Source organism: Microcaecilia unicolor, chromosome 6 (genome assembly GCF_901765095.1).
Source record: "Microcaecilia unicolor chromosome 6, aMicUni1.1, whole genome shotgun sequence".
Taxonomy (NCBI): Eukaryota; Metazoa; Chordata; class Amphibia; order Gymnophiona; family Siphonopidae; genus Microcaecilia; species Microcaecilia unicolor.
Genome location: NC_044036.1, coordinates 28,031,899 through 28,054,912, shown reverse-complemented (window position 1 = coordinate 28,054,912; position 23,014 = coordinate 28,031,899). Strand labels below are relative to the sequence as shown.

At 43.4% G+C, this 23,014-nt stretch overlaps 1 protein-coding gene across 1 annotated transcript; it reads right to left on the bottom strand.

The window, feature by feature from the left end:
- Positions 1 to 1,803: 1,803 nt before the first annotated feature.
- CPT2 (carnitine palmitoyltransferase 2) lies at positions 1,804 to 22,942 on the bottom strand. The gene is made up of 5 exons (XM_030205984.1): positions 22,695 to 22,942; positions 13,940 to 14,020; positions 13,640 to 13,746; positions 3,615 to 4,919; positions 1,804 to 2,309 (listed from the first exon to the last, which is right to left on the bottom strand). The coding sequence occupies exons 1-5, from the start codon at positions 22,832 to 22,834 to the stop codon at positions 1,978 to 1,980; spliced, it is 1,965 nt and encodes a 654-aa protein (XP_030061844.1). The 5' UTR covers positions 22,835 to 22,942; the 3' UTR covers positions 1,804 to 1,977.
- Between the last annotated feature and the right edge of the window lie 72 nt (positions 22,943 to 23,014).

Here is a 23,014-nt window from a genome sequence, read left to right as displayed (position 1 = left end):
TAGTAGTCCTTTGCTGCTTTGGCCAAAGAGAAAGGCTCTCTCTCTTTTTTTTTCTCTCTAACTAAAACCCTGCAGGAGGGCAACAATGAACCTACATACATACACACACAAATCCATTAGGAGGGGCCTTACAGGGACGGACTACAGTTAGGCTGTTTCACCAAGGCAGATGTGTGGACTGGGCTCAGGGTTCAGAAGAGAAGCTTGACTAGCTGTGAACTGTGGCATGTTAACCAAACATCTTTCAATTCATCCTCCTACTGTGCCAGGAGCAAACTCTACCAAGGGGGGGGGGGGGGGGGGAAGGAGAAGAGTGGCAATGGGAACATCGTATAAGCCCACTGCTCTGGTAACCTGGAAAGAGAGAGGTCCTGCAAAACTCTTATACATTGCCCCTATGTTTGTTCTAAGTTATTCAGTTTTAGAGATGGTTTTTGACCAGAATAACAAGTACATAATTTAATACCTTTATGGTTTTACACATTCTTTGGATTAGTTAGATATCAAACTTTAAGGGGTAACAGTATAAAGACTTTTTTTTACAAATCTATACCAGTCTATATGCACAACATTACTTTTAAAATTACTACCCATGTACAGGAACACTTGTGTACTTGTATATGACCAGAGTGTAGGCATGTTAGAGACAGGAATTTAATGGAGTGCAGACAGTCACACCGTATTAGAGGCCAACCGAATTTTGGTTTTGGCACCAAACCGGCCCTTCATTTGTACTCAGCACTGTTTCAGTTTTGGCTCAAAATACCACTGGTGGTCTTGTGGCTAAGCAGGGTAGGAACAATCCCCAGTCAAAGAATCTATTTTTGAAATTGAAGCCGGGCTGGGCAGGAGCGACTCTGGCTTGCTCCTGCCTCGACTACCCACCAGACCACCAGTGGTTTGTACAGTAGGCCCAGGGAGGCCTATTGGGGGGGGGGGGGGGGGGGTCATTCCATTTGGGGAGCAAGGATGGGCCCTAGTGGCCAAAACCAAACAGTAAATTTCAGCCACAGATTCAGTTTTGCTCTCCTCCTACGGTGTAAACACGTAGGTTTTAAAATATATACATCAGTACCCATACTTCAGCCATATACATTTACACTAGGTTTAAATGACATTTTAGCTGTGATTTCTGCAACTTTTGGTACTGGTGTTTTGTAAAAGATGTTTTTACAAAACCAAGTGCCTACTTCGCCTCTCCTACCTAGGTGACCTGTTATCCTCTACATGGGCTGAATTTCACCCTGGCCTAGAGGCAGCCTACAACAGTTACCCAGCTTCCTACATACCCAGGATGCATTCTTTCCAACTAATCCCTTCTCTCTTTACTCTCACCCATTCACTCTAACCTCCTCTAGGCAGGTCTGTACATGGGCTCTGAAGTTTTCAAGAAGTGGCAATTGCCCTGGTCTCATGCTTACAGTGGGTAGTGTTTCTGATAACATTCCCTGCCACTGCAGTGCCTCGTGCAGCAGGTGATGGGGAGTTGGGGTACAAACTAATCCCCTGCCTGGGTTGGTAGATTTATCAGTGTTTTCCAAACAAGTGGACAAGAGTTTGCTGTGCATCTCACTCAGGGGACAGGGAGCAGGCGCTTTCTCCATTACTATGCTGATACCCAGCTGACACTAACGTGTCCTACACAACTTCATACGGCACTGGCATCCAATTAAGCTGTGGCAAACTATGAAAACTGATGCCATCAAGTCTCATCTATAACCTGATGCTAAGCTATGAGGGTAGATAAGGCACAGAAGTGACTCCTTTTCTTCAAAGCACCAAAATCAGAATTATGATCCCTGAAATATCAGAAATCACTCTTGCATGTCCCTAAAATATGCATCTCAGTGCCACATTTACTCAAAACGAGTCTTCCCCCATTAATATCACATTACTGGTTAAAAATACTAATCGTTCTTAAATCACCAAAAAAGTTAAAATCACATTCAAAAGACAGACCCCCATCTGTATGTACTTCTAGCTAGTTAAAGGCTTCCCTTCCAGCACCTTAAAAATGTCTTCCAATGAGCGTTGCAAACACTGAAGAAACTCTTGCACATTGCGGGCTGGGTAAGAAGAGACAATGCAGCCCATCACTCTGTCCTGTACACCATATGCCACCCCAAAACCGTTGGCAACAACTGGTGCAAAGCCCCCACACTGCACTGCTGGGCTGCTCAGTGTGCTGGTGGAGAGAATGTTGTGGTTTATCTGTGCGTAAGCTTGGTCCTGGAACAGATCGGGTATGGGAAGGCCCTGAGATGCAGCCAGATAACGCAGTGCAAACAGATGACGATCAAATCCTTGTCCTGTCACAGCAAAGAAAAAAAAAAAAAAGTTACTAGCATGAGATGACCTGAGATTGCACAAGATTTCTCCACACTTCTGGTTCATCATCAATTAAACTAGGCCTTGACAAATTTTTATTAAATCTAGGAGCCAGCCCAAAAACTTAGAAGCCAGCAATCAAAACCCCTCTTGCTTCTCCTTCCCCACCCCTCCAATACTGTCCGCAGTGAATTTTTTTTTTCTTTTTTGGGGGTTGGGGGCAGAAATTCCAGATCAGCAGTAGCTCCTGTAGAAACTGATTTACTAAGGATCTTTTCCTATTCTGTGTCTGTGAAGCATATCACCATGGCCTGGGGTTCCTGCCAGTCCCTCTTTCTCTCAGCTTTCAGCCATGTCTGATATCAGCTTTGGCAGTTGTACATTCCAAAAGTGACATTTTATAATCACTAAATAGAAAATAAAATTATTGTTCTACCTTTGCTGTCTGGTCATTTGATTTTTTTTTTGTTGTTGGTTTTTTACTGGTCCCATCTCTGGTTTCTACTTTCCTCTGTCTTGCCAGGGTCTTCTATCTATGTGACATTTCTTCTCTCTCCATATCCATCTTCCCTGTCCCTAAGCTTCCCCAATGCTCAGCATCTCATTTCCCCTGTTCAACATCTCCATTCTTTATCCCTACCCCCACCTCGTTCATCATAACCCTCTGTGTCCTTATGTCCAACATCACCCTTTTCCCTGACCATAGGCTCCTTCCATATCCAGTATTTCCCTTCTGTGTCCCCCCCCCCCCCCCCCCCCCCAAGTTCAGCATTGGTCCTCTGTGTTCCTACCCTCTCTCCAGCATTCACCTTCATGTCCCTGTCCCTATGCTGCTCCATGCTCTCTCTCTACCTTGTGACGCTATCCCTCCCCATGACCAGGCTCCTTCTTTCTCTCTACCCTCCCTGCCCAACATCTATCCTATTCTTCCCACACGGTCCATTTTCTGTCTCTCCTCTCCACCCTTCATCCTGTACCTATCTTCCCTCCTTCCCACCAAAGGACAGTATCTCTCTCTCTCTCTCTCCCACTCCCCAATGCAGCATGTGCCCTCACTTCTGTTCCTCTGAAAAGTTCTTGTTGATTTACACAGCTTATTAAAGGTCATAACACTAACGCTAAGGCGCTCATTTTCAAAGCACTTAGACTTACAAGTTTACTATGGAACTTTGTAAGTCTAAGTGCTTTGAAAATATGCCTCTGCAGCTCTAAGGTTCCAGTTTGCAAAGATGTTAACGCTGGATAGAATGCGCCTGATCTTTTTTTCCATCACTTTTATTACTCACCCATTGCAGCCTTCTTTGTGAGCTGATTATGGTAGTTGGAACACTGATTGATCATCTCCCGAATTTCAGCTATGCTGTGTTCGGCAGGTTCCCTAACAAAAGCTTCTGCACACTTCTTACTGTAAACAGAGACAGGCCGAACCGTTTCTGTGCGCCCATGCCTGAATGCTGCAGTACTGCATGACTCGTAGGTGGCTACTATCTGGTTGTACTGTCTCAAAAAAGCAATCTGAAAGGCAAGTTGGATGGCAGCGTCTGGACTGACTCTCTGCTTCTTGAAGAACTCTCTGCCTCCCTTTTTGAATTCCAGAGACGCTATAGTCAGAGACTGCACAGTTTTATCAAATTTTTCTTTGGCCTCAGCAATCCCAGCTTTTAAGGCAGCATCCAGGTGAAAATGAAGTCTCTGCACTGCCTTGGAAGAGTCCACGCGCGCAGGGCTGCTTTGTGGTGAAATGACAGGGTTTTCTGTGCTATCCCGGAACACCTCATTCTGGAATCTCAGGACAGCAACCCCGTCGCCCCAGGAGTGTTCAAAATTAATTGCAGCCGTGCCGTCAGCAGTCAAGATAAGGCTCAGTGATTTATCAAACCAACGATTCAGACCGGTGCCATGCAACATATTGTGTGACAAGTGGGTACGATCCTTAACCGTGATATCATCCAAACACAGACAGAAGACTGCAGAATCCACTTTCTTTAGGGCTTCCTCATTTCCATTTTCAAGCAGCTTCTGTCGAAACAATGCCCATGTGTTCCTCTCTTCACTGGTCAGATAGCCAAGAGGGAACTCTGGGGTAGGACTGCTGTCTGAAAGAATATATTTTAGGTGTGCTTGTATTTCTGAAGGTTTCACTATGTTTCCATCTTTGTCAAGGATATCAAACACATAGAAGTTCCCATTTCTGAGCACTAGCAAGTGCTTGGCCTGTTCATCTGTGACAAGCTCATCTTTGTTAAGTTTAGGCAAACGAGTAGAATTGAAAAGTCTGAAGTACTGCGACATATCCAGGGGATACGCATTAACCATGTAAGCGGCGTACCATGAGAGAAAGGAAGGCACAAGTCTGACCAAATTCTTAAATGTCTGTGTGTCACTCTTGGTTGGATTGAGATGGAAAATCTCTGGTGCCAGATAACCACCTCGCAATGTTTTTAAGAATCGCACCGAAGACACTATCATATTAGTGGCTCGGATTAGTTGATCATTATATCCAGGCTTTGGATCAGGGGTGAAAGACATGAATGGATTAAAATTCAGCACTACAGGATCACGGGCACTTAAGTACATATCAAACCAGGGACCTAGGAAAATGCAGAAAACAGAACAGGTTAATCATGGAAGTATGATAGATATGTTTATTACGTATTGTGTTGATAATGTAAGTAGTATAGTATGCCATACTTTGTATTATCTGAATATTTTTACTGCTGCAATTGTATATTGCTTATGTTTGATTTATTCTTACTGTACACCACCTTGAGTAAACCTCTATAAAAAGGCAGCAAATACAGCCTAATAAATATAGAGAGATACATATAATCATAGAATGACTTGACAGCAAGGGGCAGAATGCTACCCATTATACTTATGTATAGAAGGTGACAAAACAGTTTTTTTTTTCTTTTAGGCCAAAACAATATGCAGCCAAAATTAGCCAATTAGTTTTGGCCAAAACTGGCTCCTACTAGCCCAAATCTGTGCTAGATCCCTGCTCGGCCCCCACTCCCTGCCACAACACGTGGCTACTCCCTCCTCCAACAGTAGAAATGTTCCCCCTCCCCCCTCCTGGACCATCTGTAAGACCCCCCAGGCCTACCTTAAATCCTGGTGGCCTAGTCGGAGCAGGAGCAAAGGCTGCCACAACCTTCAGCAGTAGTCTTGGAAGACTGCCGCCGAGTGTCACGGCAGCCATTTTGCGATCAGAGCCAGCACAGGAAGCAGAACAAGCTCAAGAGAAGAGTAGGTCCTGGGTTTTAAAACGTCTTGGTTTGTGTCTAAGTTTTCCATTCCTGATTCTTAAGATGCAAAGATGTGATGGTACCTCCTGAAATGGAGCACACTTTGAAGTACTGCATCAGAAATGGGCAGGCTAGATGAGCTTTTGGGCACTCTCATTTTTTCTGGTGCCATACAATACACTCAGTACCACTGCGGTTAAAAAGAAGTAAGTGTGGATCATAGATGTGGCAATACGAGGACACAGCCACGAGGAAGACTAAACAATTGATGAAGATCACAATATATCAAGACTTGAAGGCTGAAGTTGAGGAACTCTGGCAAAAACCTGCAGTTGTGGTTCCTGTAACTGGCACCTTGGAGCAATACCAAAAGACCTGGAACATCCGAACACACTGGGTATTGACAAAACAGGAAATGAGGGCAGGACCAGAGGCACAGCTGAAACAGAAGCAAAGGCAGTCTGAAGCACCATGCCTGCTCGACTTCACTGTTGCCGGCGGATCAGGAGGTAAAAAGTTTTAAATAACCAGCACTTACGAAGGGGAGGGGCAGCCGCACATGTCCTGCTTCCACTCGGAGGCCACAGAGAGAGAGAGAGAGGGAGGCGCGGGGCGGTGGAACTCTGAGAAGGGGGGGCGTGGAACTCGGACGGGAGTGGAACTCGGGAGGGAGGTGGGGGGGCATGGAACTCGGGGAGGTGGAACTCGGACGGGAGTGGAAGGAGATAGGAGGTCATGGAACTCGGAGGGGAAGGGGCGATTCTGTAGTCACCTCCGGTGGCTGGTGCTGGCTTCCCTTCCCTCTTACTTCCCATTGGTCCGCTCTGTGACGTCATCCCCAGGTGGCCCAATGGGAAGTGTGTTACGAACCCAGGCATCCAGACGGAGGTGCAAATTATTATATAGGATATATATATATATGTTAATTTGCTCAAACTCAGTTTACCTAAGTAAGAATTCCTGATCACCACTTCAAATTGCAATTCAAAAGAGAGTCTAACAATACTCCCAGGTTCCACGCTTGATGAGAAACCTTAACCAGTGTTCCAGAGAAGGAAATTTTGAAGGCATATAATCACACTGAACCAGAAACAGTTCTGTTTTAGAAACATTCAACAGTAATCTATTCTTCCTCATCCATATAGAAATACAAACCAAAGGTACCCTGCAAACGTGCCACCGTAATTGAAACACATGATTCCAACAGAAGAATAACTGAATATCATCTGTGTAAACATAACAAGAGACCTCAAGAGACTGTAATAAATGACATAATGGCACCAAATACAAATGAAACAGACTGCTAAGGATGTACATTGCAGCACTGCAGTTTTTAAAAGTCTTGCTTCCAAAAACTGACAGCTAAAACATACCTCTTGCTTTCTATCAATCAATATTTTCTTCCAATGGTAAGCTAGAAAAATCCTGAAGATCCATGTTTCCAATGACTCGGGTGTCCCTTACATGGTGTGTAAATCCAAACTTGTACAACCCTCCAAAGAGAAGCAGCTTATGTAGTGTGCACATTGCACCTCTGAGATATGTGAAAGACATGCGCAATTAAAGTCAATTAGAACAAGATCTATCCATGGAGATTTGGTAAAGTAGAGGCTGACAGAATTTCGGTTTCGGTGCAGAAACTGGCCCAAAATATGGATTCAGCCACACTCCTTTTATTATCCAAAAATGAGAATGCATTTTCAGTTGAAACAAACATTCCCTGCCCCCGTGACCACTCTTGTGCTGCCCTTCCCAGACCTACCTTCAAACCCATGGTGGCCTAGTGGCCTCTTTGGGGCAGGTGCAAGCCTGAGACACTACTGACCACGGCAGGTCCACAGTCAAAACGGTTGCTGCGACTTCCCACAGCAGCTATTTTGAGAGGGCTTTGAAGGCAGGCCCAGGGAGGGAAAAGATGCTGGATGGCCTGGAGGGATGGACCTTTTGTGGGGGGGGGGGGGGGGGTGGAATCGAGCACCAAATTTCAGCTATAGATTTGGTTTTGGTCACCCTCTAAACTGAAGAGCTCTGGAGTCTTCTACTACTACTATTTAACATTTCTATAGCGCTACAAGGCGTACGCAGCGCTGCACAAACATAGAAGACAGTCCCTGCTCAAAGAGCTTACAATCTAATAGACAAAAAATAAAGTAAGCAAATCAAATCAATTAATGTGTACAGGAAGGAGGAGGGTAGGTGGAGGCAAGTGGTTACGAGTCAAAAGCAATGTTAAAGAGGTGGGCTTTCAGTCTAGATTTAAAGGTGGCCAAGGAAGGGGCAAGACGTAGGGGCTCAGGAAGTTTATTCCAGGCATAGGGTGCAGTGAGACAGAAGGCGCGAAGTCTGGAGTTGGCAGTAGTGGAGAAGGGAACAGATAAGAAGGATTTATCCATGGAGCGGAGTGCACGGGAAGGGGTGTAGGGAAGGACGAGTGGGGAGAGATACTGGGGAGCAGCAGAGGGAGTACATTTATAGGTTAGTAGAAGAAGTTTGAACAGGATGCGAAAACGGATAGGGAGCCAGTGAAGGGTCTTGAGGAGAGGGGTAGTATGAGTAAAGCGACCCTGGGGGAAGACGAGACGGGCAGCAGAGTTTTGAACCGACTGGAGAGGGGAGAGGTGACTAAGTGGGAGGCCAGCAAGAAGCAGATTGCAGTAGTCTAAATGAGAGGTGACAAGGGTGTGGATGAGGGTTTTGGTAGAGTGCTCGGAAAGAAAGGGGCGGATTTTAAGGATGTTATAAAGAAAGAAACGACAGGTCTTGGCAGTCTGCTGGATATGAGCAGAGAAGGAGAGAGAAGAGTCAAAGATGACCCCAAGGTTTCGAGCCGAGGAGACAGGGAGAATGAGAGAGCCATCAACAGAAATAGAAAATGGGGAGTGGGGAGGTGGGTTTGGGGGGAAAAATGAGAAGCTCGGTTTTGGTCGTTTAATTTCAGGTGGCGTTGAGACATCCAGACAGCAATGTCAGACAAGCACGCTGAAACTTTGGTTTGGATGCAAGGTGGATGAGGTGAAGGTGCAGGGAGGAGGGTTTTAGATTTGTAAGGAACTGGGCAACATTCTGGGGAAGGGGGAGTCTATTCCAGAATGATGGGCACCACCTTAACCAGGGTGGGACCAGGCTGCTCGCATCAGCATTTAAAAAGGAGATAGAACAGCTTTTAAATTGAAAACTGGAGGAAGGCCAACAGTTGTTCTAAAGCGCATGGTTCGGAACAAGGCATCTTTCAAAGATATTACCAAAACAGGGTATTCCGATAACAAGGTTGCAATAGAGACCATAGTAGATCAGGTGTCTAAATAAAAAGCAGACAAAAGATTGCAAATTATCACACTCAATTGCTGAGCAAGATGTAAATAGGAACAAACAAACAGTTTGAAATGTCTATATGCAAATGCCAAAAGCCTAAGAAATAAGATGGGAGAGTTAGAATATATTGCACTAAATGAAAAATTAGATATAAAGGGCATCTCTGAGACCTGGGAAGGAGGATAACCAGTGGGACACTGTCATACCAGGCTACAAATTATATTGTAGTGCTAGGGTGGAGCGAACTGTTGGGAGGGGTAGCATTGTATGTTAAAGAGGGTCTTATGGATTGAAAGGGGAAAAGGATAGTGATAGGAGTGTAATACCATCCACCTGACAGATGTAGAAATGTTATCAGAAATTAGAGAGACTAACAAAATGAGGAACACAATAATAATGGGTGATTTCATTTACCCCGATATTGACTTGGTGAATGTAACAGTAGGGCATGCTAGGGAGGTAGAATTCCTTGACGAAATCAAGGACTGCTTTATGGAGCAGCTCGTACAGGAGCCAACAAGAGGAGAAAAAATTCTAGACGTAGTCCTTAGTAGAGTGCATAATTTGGCACAGGAGATTAATGGCTATAGAGCCGCTTGATAACAGTGCTCATAATATGATTATTATTATTTTATTATTTATTTGGATTTTGCTCACACCTTTTTCAGTAGGAGCTCAAGGTGAGTTACATTCAGGTACTCTGGATATTTCTCTGTCCCAGGTGGGCTCACAATCTAAGCTTGTACCTGAGGCAATGGAGGGTTAAGTGATTTGCCCAAGATCACAAGGAGCAGTAGTGGGATTTGAACCAGCCACCTCTGGAGTTCAAGACTGGTGCTCTAACCACTAGGCCACTCCTTCACAGATTAGACTTGATATAAACTCTGGAGTAAGTAACCACAGGAAATCAAATACGTTAGCATTTAACTTTCATAAAGGAGTCTATGATAAAATGAGAACGGTGAAAAAAATCTTAGAGGAGCAGCTGCGAAGGTCAAAAATTTACACCAGGCGTGGATGATGTTCAAAAACACCATCCTGGAAACCTATGCCAGTTGTATTCCATGTATTAAAAAAGGAGGAAGGAATGCCTAGCGGCAGCCCAGCATCATTAAAAAGTGAGGTGAAGGAAGCTATTAGAGCTAAAAGAAAATTCTTTAGTAAATGGAAGAAGGATCCGACTGAAAATACGAAACAGCATAAGGAATGTTAAGTCAATGCAAAGCGCTGATAAGGAAGGCTAAGAGGAACTTTGGAAAAAAAAAACAAAAGACTGCATTGGCAGCAAAAACACATAGCAAAAACTTTCTTAGGTATATTAAAAGCAAGCCGGTAACAGAATCAGTTGGACTGTTAGATGACCAAGGGGTAAAAGGGGCACTCAGGGAAGACAAAGCCATAGTGGAGAGATTAAATGAATTCTTTGCTTCAGTCTTCACCAAGGAAGATTTGGAAGAGATACTGGTGCCAGAAATTAAATTTCTATAAACTTGGAAAATGTAATGGCGCAATTTGACAAACTGAAGGAGTAACAAATCGCCTGGACCTGCGATAGAATTGAAAAAAGAACTTGCAGAACTATTGCTAGTAATATGTAATTTACTAGTAAAAAAGCCCTGTTTCTGATGCAAATGAAACGGGGGGCTAGCAATGTTTTCTTCTGTGTGCATGTGGGAGTGTGTGTGTCCCTGCCCTCTGGCCTCTCTCCCCTCCCCCATCTGAGTCCTTCACTGTTACAGAGCCAGCGATTTGATTTTGTGCTCTGCTGTTTTCCTTCACTGACTGTGTTACAGAGAGGGCGGGGCAGACATTCATAGGGAAACCGGATACCTCGCCCCCTTCACACTTCCGGCTGGAGGCTTCATAGAACGTTGGTGTTGCTTTTTATATAGAGAGATCTTTAAAATCAAGTATTCAAGTATGATACTGGAAGATTGGAGGGTGGCCAATGTAACACCAATTTTTTTAAAAAGGCTGCGGAGGTGATCCAGGAAATTAAAGACCACTGAGCCCAATGTCAGTGCCAGGCAAAATGATAGAAACTATTATAAAGAAGAAAATTACACAGCATATTCAGAAGCATGGATTAATAAGACAAAGAGGCATATTTTCAAAGCACTTTGGGAGGCTAAGTTCCATAGGTTTCTATGGAACTTTAGGAGGCTAAGTGCTTTGAAAATGAGCCTGAAAGCCAACATGAATTTTAGTCAAGGGAAATCTTGCCTCACCAATCTACTACATTTCTTTGAAAGAGGTGAACAAACACGTTGATAAAGATGAGCTGGTAGATATTGTGTATCTGGATTTTCAATGGGCATTTCACAAAGTACCTCATGGAAGACTCCAGAGAAAATTGGATTTAAAAAAAAACTATTGTGGATTTTTAAAAAATGGTTAAAAGAAAGAGTAGGGTCTCAATGGAGAAGGGTAGATAGTGGGGTTCCCCAGGGGTCTGTGCTGGGACTGCTGCTTTTTAACATATTTATAAATGATCTAGAGATGGGAATAATTAGTGAAGTAATTACATTTGCTGACAACACAAAATTATTCAAAGTTGTTAAATCACGAAAGGATTGTGAAAAATTACAAGAGAACCTTATGAAACTGGGCATCCAAATGGGTAAATTATGTTTAATATGAGCAAGTGCAAAGTGATGCATGTGGAAAAGAGGAACCCGAACTATAGTTATGTGATGCAAGGTTCCACATTAGGAGTCTCCAACCAGGAAAGGGATCTAGGTGTCATCGTTGATACACTGAAACCCTCTGCTCAATGTGCGACTGTGGCTAAGAAAGCAAACAGAATGTTAGGTATGGAAATGAATGGAAAATGAAAATGTTATAATGCCTTTGTATCACTCCGTGATGCTGTATCACTCTATGATGTGACCGCACCTCGACTACTGTATGCAATTCTGGTCACCGCATCTCAAAAAAGATATAGTGGAATGTACCAAGAAGGGTGACAACAGTGATAACGGGGATGGGATGACTTTCCTAGGAGGAAAGGTTAAAAGTGGCTAGGGCTCTTCAGCTTGGAGAAAAGACAGCTGAGTGGAGATATGATAGAGGTCTATAAAATAATGAGTGGAGTGGAATGGGTAGATGTGAATCACTTGTTTACTCTTTCCAAAAATACTAGGACTAGAGGGCACGCAATGAAACTACAAAGTAGTAAATTTAAAATAAATAGGAGAAAATATTTCTTCAATCAACGTGTAATTACATTCACTGCCAGAGAATGTGGTAAAAGCAGTTAGCTTAGCAGGGTTTGAAAAAGATTTGGATAGCTTCCTAAAAGAAAAGTCCATAAGCCATTATTAAGATGGACTTGGGGAAAATCCACTATTTCTAGAATAAGCAGCATAAATTGTATTGTACTGTTTTGGGATCTTGCCAGGTACTTGTAACCTGGATTTGCCACTGTTGGAAACAGGATGTTGGGTCTGATGGACCTTCGGTCTGTCCCAGTATGGCAACACTTATATACTTTGATTCATTTCTACCCGTTCTACACCACCCAGGATTCTATAGACCTCAATTTTATACCCCCTCAGTCATCTCTTTTCCAAGCTGAAGAGCCCTAACCTCTTTAGCCTCTCCTCATATGAGAGGAGTTCCATCCCCTTTTTCATTTGGTTGTTCTTCTTTGAACCTTTTCTAATTCTGCTATATCTTTTTTGAGATACGGCAACTAGAATTGAACATAATACTCAAGGTGAGGTCACACCATGGAGTGATACAAAGGCATTATAATATTCTTGTTCTCATTTTGCACCCCTTTCCTAATTCCTTTTTGACCACCGCTGCACACTGGGCAGATTTCAGGATACTGTCTGCAATGACACCTAGATCTTTTTCTGGAGTACTGACTCCAAAGTGGATCTTAGCATCAGCTAACTACGATTCAGATTATTCTTCCCAATGTGCATCACTTTGCATTTGTGCACATTAAATTTCATCTGCCGTTTAGATGCCCACTCTTCCAGTTTCCTAAGCTTTTTCTACATTTTTTCACAATCAACATGCGTTTTGACAGCTTTGAATATTATTATTATTATTATTTATTGCATTTGTATCCCACCTATTTGCAGGCTCAATAGTTTTGTGTCATCTGCAAATTTAATCAACTCACTTGTCGTTCCATTTTCCAGATTATTTCTAAATATGTTAAATAGCACCGGTCACAGTACAGATCCCTGTGGCACTCCAATATTCACCCTTATCCACTGAGAAAAATGGCCATTTAATCCTACCTTGTTTCCGGTCCGATAATGGTGGAGGAAATTTCTAACAAGGAAGCAGCAGCAGCAACAACAACAAGAATTCTTCTACACAGTGTCTAACTACCAAGAAAGTAGATATTCCTTTTCCGATCACTTTGCATTTAGCTCAGGTCTCAGAAAAGTGAAGTACTACTACTAAGCATTTCTAAAGCGCTACCAGGGTTACGCAGCGCTGTACAATTTAAACATAGAAGGACAGTCCCTGCTCAAGGAGCTTACAATCTAAAAGACAGGTGTACAATCTAAAGACAAGTGTACAGTCAAAGACAAGTGTAGAGTCCGTCTGATAGGGCATACTATATTTCACGAAAGGTTAGGTGCCGAAAGCAGCATTGAAGAGGTGAGTTTTAAGCAGAGATTTGAAGATGGGTAGGGAGGGGGCTTGGCGTAGGGGTTGAGGAAGATTGTTCCAGGCATAGGGCGAGGCAAGGCAGAATGAGCGGGGATGTGTCTATATGACTTTACCTGAGATATAACTAGTATGCTTATTCCGTTTGTCATCAGCGACCAGTTGCTCCTGTAGCTGTTTTCCAATGCTCTTCTGAAAGTTGCGGGCTAGCTCTTCAGTTTTCCTAAAATGATCACAATATCCAGTTACAGTAATGTTCCTCACATCCATTTCTTGTATTTTTATACAGAAATACAAGAGGAGGAAAAGTTTCTTAAGAAATGTACAACCACCATATATGGCTGTTTGTAACCCACCTAGAATTACAGATAGGTGGTATATAAGTGTTAAATAAATATGCATTTTGTCATCTCTACCTGTACTGCTCTTCATTTAACAGAGGTCTCTGGGCATTGAGGTACCTTCTCATAGTATCTTCTAATTTGGGAATAGGTAATCTGAAACAAAAAATAAAATTAAGCCTCACTAGTCAAAATATAATTTGGCAGCATCAACATTCAGTACTCTAGTTTCCCACTGTTAAGCTGGATAATGAAAGAGACAAACTAACCACTTTCATGGATTTTACAAGACATTAGTACAGGGACGGTCTGCAGGAAAATATCAGCCCATGGACATGACATTGTGATCCAACAACTCCCCCATTTACATCAAACATTTTGTTGTCTCACAGCTGCTTAACACAAATAATTATGAAGCAATAATAGTGTACAGGGCACAGATGAAACAACAATGCGGAGCCAAAAATCATCTACACTATCATTGCTTCAAGGCTGCATAAGACACTCATCCAGTAAAAGCTGCGCAAACACTATCATAACTGTAACATAAAATCACTGCTATCATGATCTATTCTAGACTGAATTGCAGAATGAAAACTACATGTTTCCCATTAAAATTCAGGAGGAGGAGGAGCAGAGTGGGAACAGAATCAGGCTCTTCAAAAAGCAGACCAAAGACATCCAATGTAGATATCAAATTTATTAAGAGATGACTCAACATGGTACCACATTTCAGCACTAAAAGTGCCTTCTTCAGGAGTCTGCACAGAAACAGATGAAGACACACATATAAACATCTTGTAAATGAAAGTAGACATATGTATATATCAGAAAGGTGTACATACATACACAATATAATTTAATAATAGAAAAATATAAGATAAAAAAACTACAAGACTGAGTAATCATTTATATTTCAACTGTTTTTATTGATGATTCAACATTATAAACATTTTAACATTGCCAATACTTCTATTATTGAGCATTATAAGTAATACAGCATATTAACTTGTATACAGCAATAAATTCCATCATCAATAGTTTTATGCATCTTCCCCTGGTCTCTTTGCCTACCCTCCCAAACATGCTCATTAACTGCCAAACGTACATTTAAGGAGGGGGTGTTTTGTTAAATATACATCACAGTCATCTTTTATATTCCCCCCTCCTTCTCCCCTTCCTTCTTCTCTCCCCACCCTCTCCCCCCTGCTATTCATTAATAATTAAATTGTGCTTATGAGTTCAGGTAAGTGTACCATTATTCTATAATATTATCAAAGCTTATTGAGTACAAGACTCCGACCTCTCTGCGTTAAGGTATCCAACATAGGCCCCCAAACTTTAAGGAAGTATTTTTTCCCACGACAGGAGCCTTTTGCATTCCTTGCTTCCCATGTCATTAAAAGATGCACCTGATTTCGCCATTGCCAGTAATCTGGGGGTTTATCCGAAGTCCAACATTGCAAAATACATTTTTTGGCTACCAAACATAATTTGCGACTTAACAATATTTCATCTGCCGTAAGGCCACTGAATGCTCTTGGGCAATCCAATATTAATTGCACCGGAGTGCCCACTATAGTACTTGAAATGATTGAATTCATAAATGCCAGTATCTTTTCCCAAAAAAGCTGTATTTTTGTGCATTCCCAAAATGCATGATAGAACGAATTTTCCTCCAGTGTGCATTTCATACAGATTGGTGTGTCAATCCCTCCTACTTTATAGAACTGGCGTTGTGTGAAGTATGCTCTATGTATTATTCTAAATGCATATTCTCTATAGTTTGCTCCATTAATCAGTTTAGGGATGTTCCGTATGTGTGCTGCTATGTCCCAATTAGATAAATCTACTTTTGTATCTGCTTCCCACCTACGGCGAAGTTGTGACCAATCTCTATCTGACCTCAAAGTCCACAATTGTTTGTGGAGCTGCGAAATTATGGGGGCTTCTTCTGATATTTCATCATAAAACTGTTTAATTTTCTCCCCCAATTGAAACTTAAGCTCTTCTGCATTAAGTGTTTGTATATAGTGTTTTATCTGACCATACCCAAACACGTCCTCCCAGTGTGCAGCGTCAGTGGGTATTAGTTGACTTAGAGGTTTAATTTTCCCTTCTAAATCTATTATTGTTTTTAGACATGTGTGCCCTCTCCTTGCCCACCTCCGAAACACCTGATTTTCCAATCCTGGCGTAAACAACGGATTCCCCCTTATGGTCAACCATTCTGTCATATTCGGCTGTCCCCCCAGTTTTGTCCCCAAGTATTTCCATGCCTCTTGTAGAGGAGCCAGTATTATACTACCCTTAAATTTCTTTGGCACCGATTTATTATTGAGATGCAGCAAGGTCACCATATTGTAAGGGCTAAAGTATATCTTTTCTAATTCTAGCGGGGTGTGTGTGTTTGCAGAAAAAATCCAATCTCTCACTAACCGCAACAGGCTTGCCAGATTATAGTATTGTAGATTAGGCAATCCCAATCCACTCTGCTGCCAGTTCCCCAACATCAACTGCAACTTCAATTTAGCCTTTCTCTTTGCCCAACAGAACTGTCCTATCATTCGATAGAATCGTTTGATATCTTTCTGTAACAATCTCAATGGCAGGACTTGTAATACATATAGCCATCTGGGTAATATTACCATTCGTATGAGACAAATTCGACCTATTAGTGGCACCGGTAACATCTTCCAGGTTGCCAGCTGTTGTTCTGTTTGACTGAACAATCTATTGACATTTAGGCTGTATATGTCTCCTGTCTGAGAAGCAAGCAAAATTCCCAGGTACCTAAAAGAACCCTCTACCCATCTCAGCGGGAATTCTGCTCCCCAAAGAGATTTGGTATTAACTGGTATCGCCAGGGCTTCTGACTTATCCAGATTTAATTTGAATCCTGAATGATCTCCAAATTCCTTAATTATTTCTAGAAGATCTGCAAGTGATGCCTTTGGTTCAGTAAGTGCTACCAGCAAATCATCCGCAAATGCTGCAATTTTAAATGTCATCGATCCAATCTCCACTCCCCTAATGGATCTTACTGAAATTATGTCTCGTATCAACGGGTCTAAGTATAATGCAAATAGTAACGGGGAGAGTGGACATCCTTGGCGTGTCCCTCTCATGATCTCAAAATTTGCCGATACCATTCCATTTACCATGATCCGTGCTCTAGGGGCGGTATATAGTGCTTTAATGGCTTGTACAAACCATCCCGAAAACCCATATCTACTTAAAACTGAAAATAAAAAAGGCCATTCCACACGGTCAAATGCCTTTTCAGCATCAAAACTGACCAATAAAGCACTTTCTGCAGACCCTTTAAGATGTTCCAAAGATAATAGAATACCTGAGTAATCATTTAAAATACATTCACAAAAGTGATGACAAATGTAAATGTAAGGAAATATAAAAACAGTAAAAAAGTGGCTACAGTAAAACGGTCAGTTGAAAAACATTTGCCAAGGGTTAAAAAAAAAGGACAAGCAAATGTGCAACATTGTTTAAAAGAGACCAAAATATGTACAAATAACGATCTTAAAAAAATGCACTAGATATGAAGGCATAAGATAGAACATGTATATGAGTTCGAAGACATAAGTGTATGCATGCTTATGGTAGGTAATATTTATTTATTTGTTACATTTGTATCCCACATTTTCCCACCTAGTTGTAGGCTCAATGTGGCCTACATAGCACCGGAGAGGCATTTGCGGACTCCGGTGTAAACAAATACAAGGTGATATTGTGGTGAGATAAAGTTCATGTGGCACAGCCACATTAGGGAATCGTACAACGGAAGAGTTGTGTTATGTCCATTACGTGCTTTAGTTTTGTTGTGTTGCAGAGATCAGGCATCTATGTTGGACTGGCAGGATATGGAAATGAATCTTGGTAAACGTGTACTAACAATCCTTATGAATAATGTCTTCGAAAAAAAAGTTGTTTGAAAAAAGAAATAGAGATGCAATGTGATATGAAAGACCTAGAAAGTGAAAACTCTACAAAATTAAAGAACGTATGATATATCTGTGGTACTATAGACCAGTGATGAAGGGAGTATGATGATCCACATAAAGAGAGCGATGGGCTCAGTGGCATAGCAAGGGGGGGGCGGGAGGGTGGTTCGCCCCGGGTGTCAGCTTCGGGGGGGTGCTCCCTGCCAGCACCCCCCCCCCTCGGCTCATCAACACCCCCCCCCCCCGACCAGCTCCCGCACCCTACCTTTAAAAAGAATATCAGGATTTGGGAACCATACCTGCAAATGCTTAGTCCAAGGGGACGTAGTCTGCTTGTTAATGCCTGATAAATAGTAGAATAATAGAGAGTACGGATAGCCTGGAGTAGTTAATTTAATCTAAAGTGGAATTCTGCTTGCAAGGGGGGGAGGTATTGGGTGGGGGGTTGGAGGGGTTGAGTGAGACGTAAATGGCTAAGCTTGGCAGTGATCTAGAGCTTTGATGTTTAGTTACTGATATTTTGTGATAAGCACTATTTTACCTAATGAAGTATTCAAGAGTATGATATTAGGAGCAAGAGTCACTCAAAACCTATTGTTAGCATGGGCCAAGGAATTGTCAAGAGGGGAGGGGGAAGGGGGAAAAAATGGGGATGAAAAGTGTTTGGCGAAGTTGAATATGTTGTAAAAATGCTGTTTTGTATTTCAAACAATGTTATATGCATATTCTACATTACTTTGTATTGTGAGAATTGTTAATAAAACAGTTTAAACATAAAAAGAATATCAGGATCCGAGGCACCGTCGGGCCTTCCCTCGCTCTATCTGTTCCGCCCTTGCAGAAATAGGAAGTTGCGTCAGCGGAGGGCGGGACAGATAGAGCGAGGGAAGGCCCGACGGTCCACATTTCTTTTACGTGCAGGGCAGGCACGAGGCGCTGCGCCTCGCCTCGGATCCCGATATTCTTTCTAAAGGTAGGGTGCGGGAGCTGGTCTGGGTGGAGGGGGGTGTTGATGCGCCGAGGGGGGGGTGTCATCGTGCTGCACCCGGGGGGGGGGGGGGGGGGGTGCAACGGCGAACCGCCCCGCCCCGGGTGGCAGCCCCCCCCTGCTACGCCACTGGATGGGCTGTGACTGAAAATAGAAGTGCGCCAAAGTGGAAATATATGTGCTAGATGTATCGAAACAGTGATAGAGTTAGGGCAGGAAACATAGCAAGAAAAAACTAGAAATGACCTAAACTGAGAAGTGAAACGTATGCTAAAGGTGAGAGAGTGGCGAGAGATGTGGATGGTAAGTAAAAGATGAAAAACAGAAAAAGACATATGCACACCAGAGGCAGACAAATGAGTAAAGGACGTTAGCTGTGGCAGTGATAGAAAATTAATGAAAGAACCCTCCATTGCCTCAGGTACAAACTTAGATTGTGAGCCCTCCTGGGACAGAGAAATATCCAGAGTACCTGAATGTAACTCACCTTGAGCTACTACTGAAAAAGGTGCGAGCAAAATCCAAATAAATAAATATGCACGCTTGAAGCGACAGAACGAGTCAAAAATTGAGACCTACGGCTGTGATGGAAAATACATCAAACACCAAGTGGACCCAAGACATATATCGGTGGTGGAATGCAAACTTATTGCATAAGGTAGCAAAATGGTGAAAGATGTGATCTGTAAAGTAGGAAAAGGAAAAGAGCGTACATGTGCTGGAGGCAGCAGACACAGTAAAAAAAAAAAAACGAACTATGGCTGCGAGAGAAGGTTAATAAAGCACCGAGTGAACATGGAATGTTGCTAGTGGAGGAGTGGCCTAGTGGTTAGGGTGGTGGACTTTGGTCCTGGGGAACTGAGGAACTGAGTTCGATTCCCACTTCAGGCACAGGCAGCTCCTTGTGACTCTGGGCAAGTCACTTAACCCTCCATTGCCCCATGTAAGCCGCATTGAGCCTGACATGAGTGGGAAAGCGAGGGTACAAATGTAATAAAAATAAACAAACATATGCTACTGGTGGCACACGAACTGACTGTGAGATCAAACGAAATAAGTACGGCCTGTGAGGGAAAGTTATATCCCCAACTGAAAACAAGCGTAGTGCAAAAGCTGTGTGGTAACAAGGATATACTCTAAACGACACATCAGAACGAAGCTCATAACATCTACTTCAAAAATGAAAACTATTGGTGTGAAAAGGGAAGAGACTATTGGTTGTTAACTCAGGGAGACAGGGACGTGTTATAAACAAAATGCTGAACTACTACTACTACTATTTAGCATTTTTATAGCGCTACAAGGCGTACACAGTGCTGCACAAACATAGAAGAAAGACAGTCCCTGCTCAAAGAGCTCACAATCTAATAGACAAAAAATAAAGTAAGCAAATCAAATCAATTAATGTGTACAGGAAGGAGGAGAGGAGGGTAGGTGGAGGCTCAGTCCACCAATAAGAGCCAACCTCATCAGTGATGTCACAATGGCTTGATTGACTGATACTTGGCTCACTTCTGATATGGTGATGTCATAAGGGAAAGGGAAATGGGACTTGATATACCGCCTTTCTGAGGTTTTTGCAACTACATTCAAAGCAGTTTACATATATTCAGGTATTATTTTGTACCAGGGGCAATGGAGGGTTTAGTGACTTACCCAGAGTCACAAGGAGCTGCACTGCACTAACCAATAGGCTACTCCTCTACTACTACTACTAGTACTATTTAGCATTTCTATAGCGCTACAAGGCGTACGCAGCGCTGCACAAACATAGAAGAAAGACAGTCCCTGCTCAAACAGCTTACAATCTAATAGACAAAAAATAAAGTAAGCAAATCAAATCAATTAATGTGAACGGGAAGGAAGAGAGGAGGGTAGGTGGAGGCAAGTGGTTACGAGTCAAAAGCAATGTTAAAGAGGTGGGCTTTCAGTCTAGATTTAAAGGTGGCCAAGGATGGGGCAAGACGTAGGGGCTCAGGCGTAGGGTGTAGCGAGACAGAAGGCGCGAAGTCTGGAGTTGGCAGTAGTGGAGAAGGGGACCTCACCATCTCTAACCAAACAGTGACTGCCATACATAGGGAATATACACTGTTTAACAGACTATTTATACACGTAGTGGCCAAGTCCTTACCTTTAGAAAGACCTTTATTAGGTATAGCAAAAAGATATCACTAATAATGTGGCTTTTAGGCAGCACTGGTGTGCTGAAAAGTAGCACACTGTGCTTAGATGCTGGTTTCTGGGTAGTGGCGGTGTGGGGGCTTCAGGAGAAGGTCGCAGTCACCGGGACCTTACCGACTGGGGTGTGGATGGCCCACTGGACCCCTGGCTGACAAAGCCCGGATAGAAAGCTGCATACTGCTGCCCAGCTGCTGTCTTGCTTTCCCTCCTGCTCTAACACCAGCTCCAGGCTGGCATAGGATTCTGAGAGGTACAGCACTGTTGTTCTGCGTGCTGAACCTTTAATCATGAGGGTCACTGGAACAAAAGAGTGAACCAAAATACATTACCATGCTACTTGCTCTTTCATTCCGGCGCTCCAGGTGGCTAATCATAAAGTGCAGGTAAATGCGGGCGCTAATGGCCTCGTGCTCACATCTGCCTGCTGGTCTACAGGTTAAGCCTCCCCCCCCCCCCCCCCCCCCCCCCCCCCCCAGTCTTGCAAAGTTTGTCGGTCCAGATGGTGGCAGTAATGACAGGCTGCCTTTGGCCAGCCCCCAAGTCTTCCCTCTGCTGCTTCCCACCCATAAGAAATTTAGTCTGAGGAGTCAAGGGCGGCAGATGTGAGGTTGGCAGTTGCCATAGGCAGCCTGTCACGCTGCTGCTGCTGCTGCCACTGGGACCGATACACTCATTGAGTTAAACTAGCAATCACATAAGTGCTCGTGCACTTCTTCTGCTTTCAGCCATATCCTGTGCCATTTATTCTAAGGAATGGATCCTCAGAAGCTTAGCATAGATTGGGTGACAGTGCCGGTGGGGGGAGGCGGGGGCTAGTGCTGGGCAAGACTTATACGGTCTGTGCCCTGAAGAGGACAGGTACAAATCAAGGTAGGGTATACACAAAAAGTAGCACATATGATTTATCTTGTTGGGCAGACTGGATGGACCGTGCAGGTCTTTTTCTGCCGTCATCTACTATGATATAAACTTTACAGGGCCACGGCGGGGGACTGAGAAAGGTAAGGGTGTAGTCAGACCTGTGTGGAAGAAAAAAAAAAGCGAGAGGACGAGGTGGAGGGACCTAAGGGCACCAGTATTCCTTCAGCCGGCCCAGGCCTGCCTGGCCAATCTGTAGTTCCGTTTTTACATGAGCAACCAATACGTTTTCGAGATCAAAGGTCAATCCAGAGCAACATCTAGGACAAGAGAACACAACTTTGCAAGGAGTCTAATTCTCCACTAATTAACTGGGTTTTTTTTACAACTTTTATGGCGCTACCAGTCGTACGCAGCGCTTTACAATTAAACATGAAGGAAGACAGTCCCTGCTCAAAAGAGCTTACAATCTAAATCAGGACAAACAGACAGGACCCAAAAGGAGAAGGGAAGGACAGTCAGAAGGACACATAAGGATAAGATAAAAGTTACAAGTCAGGAGTCGAAAGCAGCATCAAACAGGCCTTTAGCCCGGATTTGAAGGCAGCCAGGGATGGAGCTAGACGTCATGGCTCAGGAAGCCTATTCCAGGCATAAGGTGCGGTGGTTTTTTTTTTTTTTTTTAATCAATTCGCTGCTGCCTCCTCCCCTCACAAAAAAGTGGGGTTTTTTTCTCTACTGTATTTGAGGGATCTGTGAAACCACATCCGCTGCTTTTTGACCTTTCGCCCCCATATACACAACACAATCCCAGCATTTCTGGTCCAGAACTTCCTCTCACCTAGGTAGGCTCGGCTGAAAGTGCATGGTGGGCACCAGGCTCTTCTGCAGATACTCAGAGTCCGCCTTACTACTGCTACACCTGCTCAACAGAGAACAGGCACATTTCTGCTGGGAGGACATACGCAGTAGCCGGGCCATGGCGAACACCGGGACGAACGGAGCAAACTGACATAGACCGTCCTCCTCTGACCTCCCCGCGCGAGGCTTAGCTCAGAACTAATTACTGCGCATGTACACAGAGACTCAAGCCAACCGGCTGGCAGAAAGCAGCTACTACACATGCGCACCGAGAGCCGGCAAAACTGCTCTGTGCTTGAA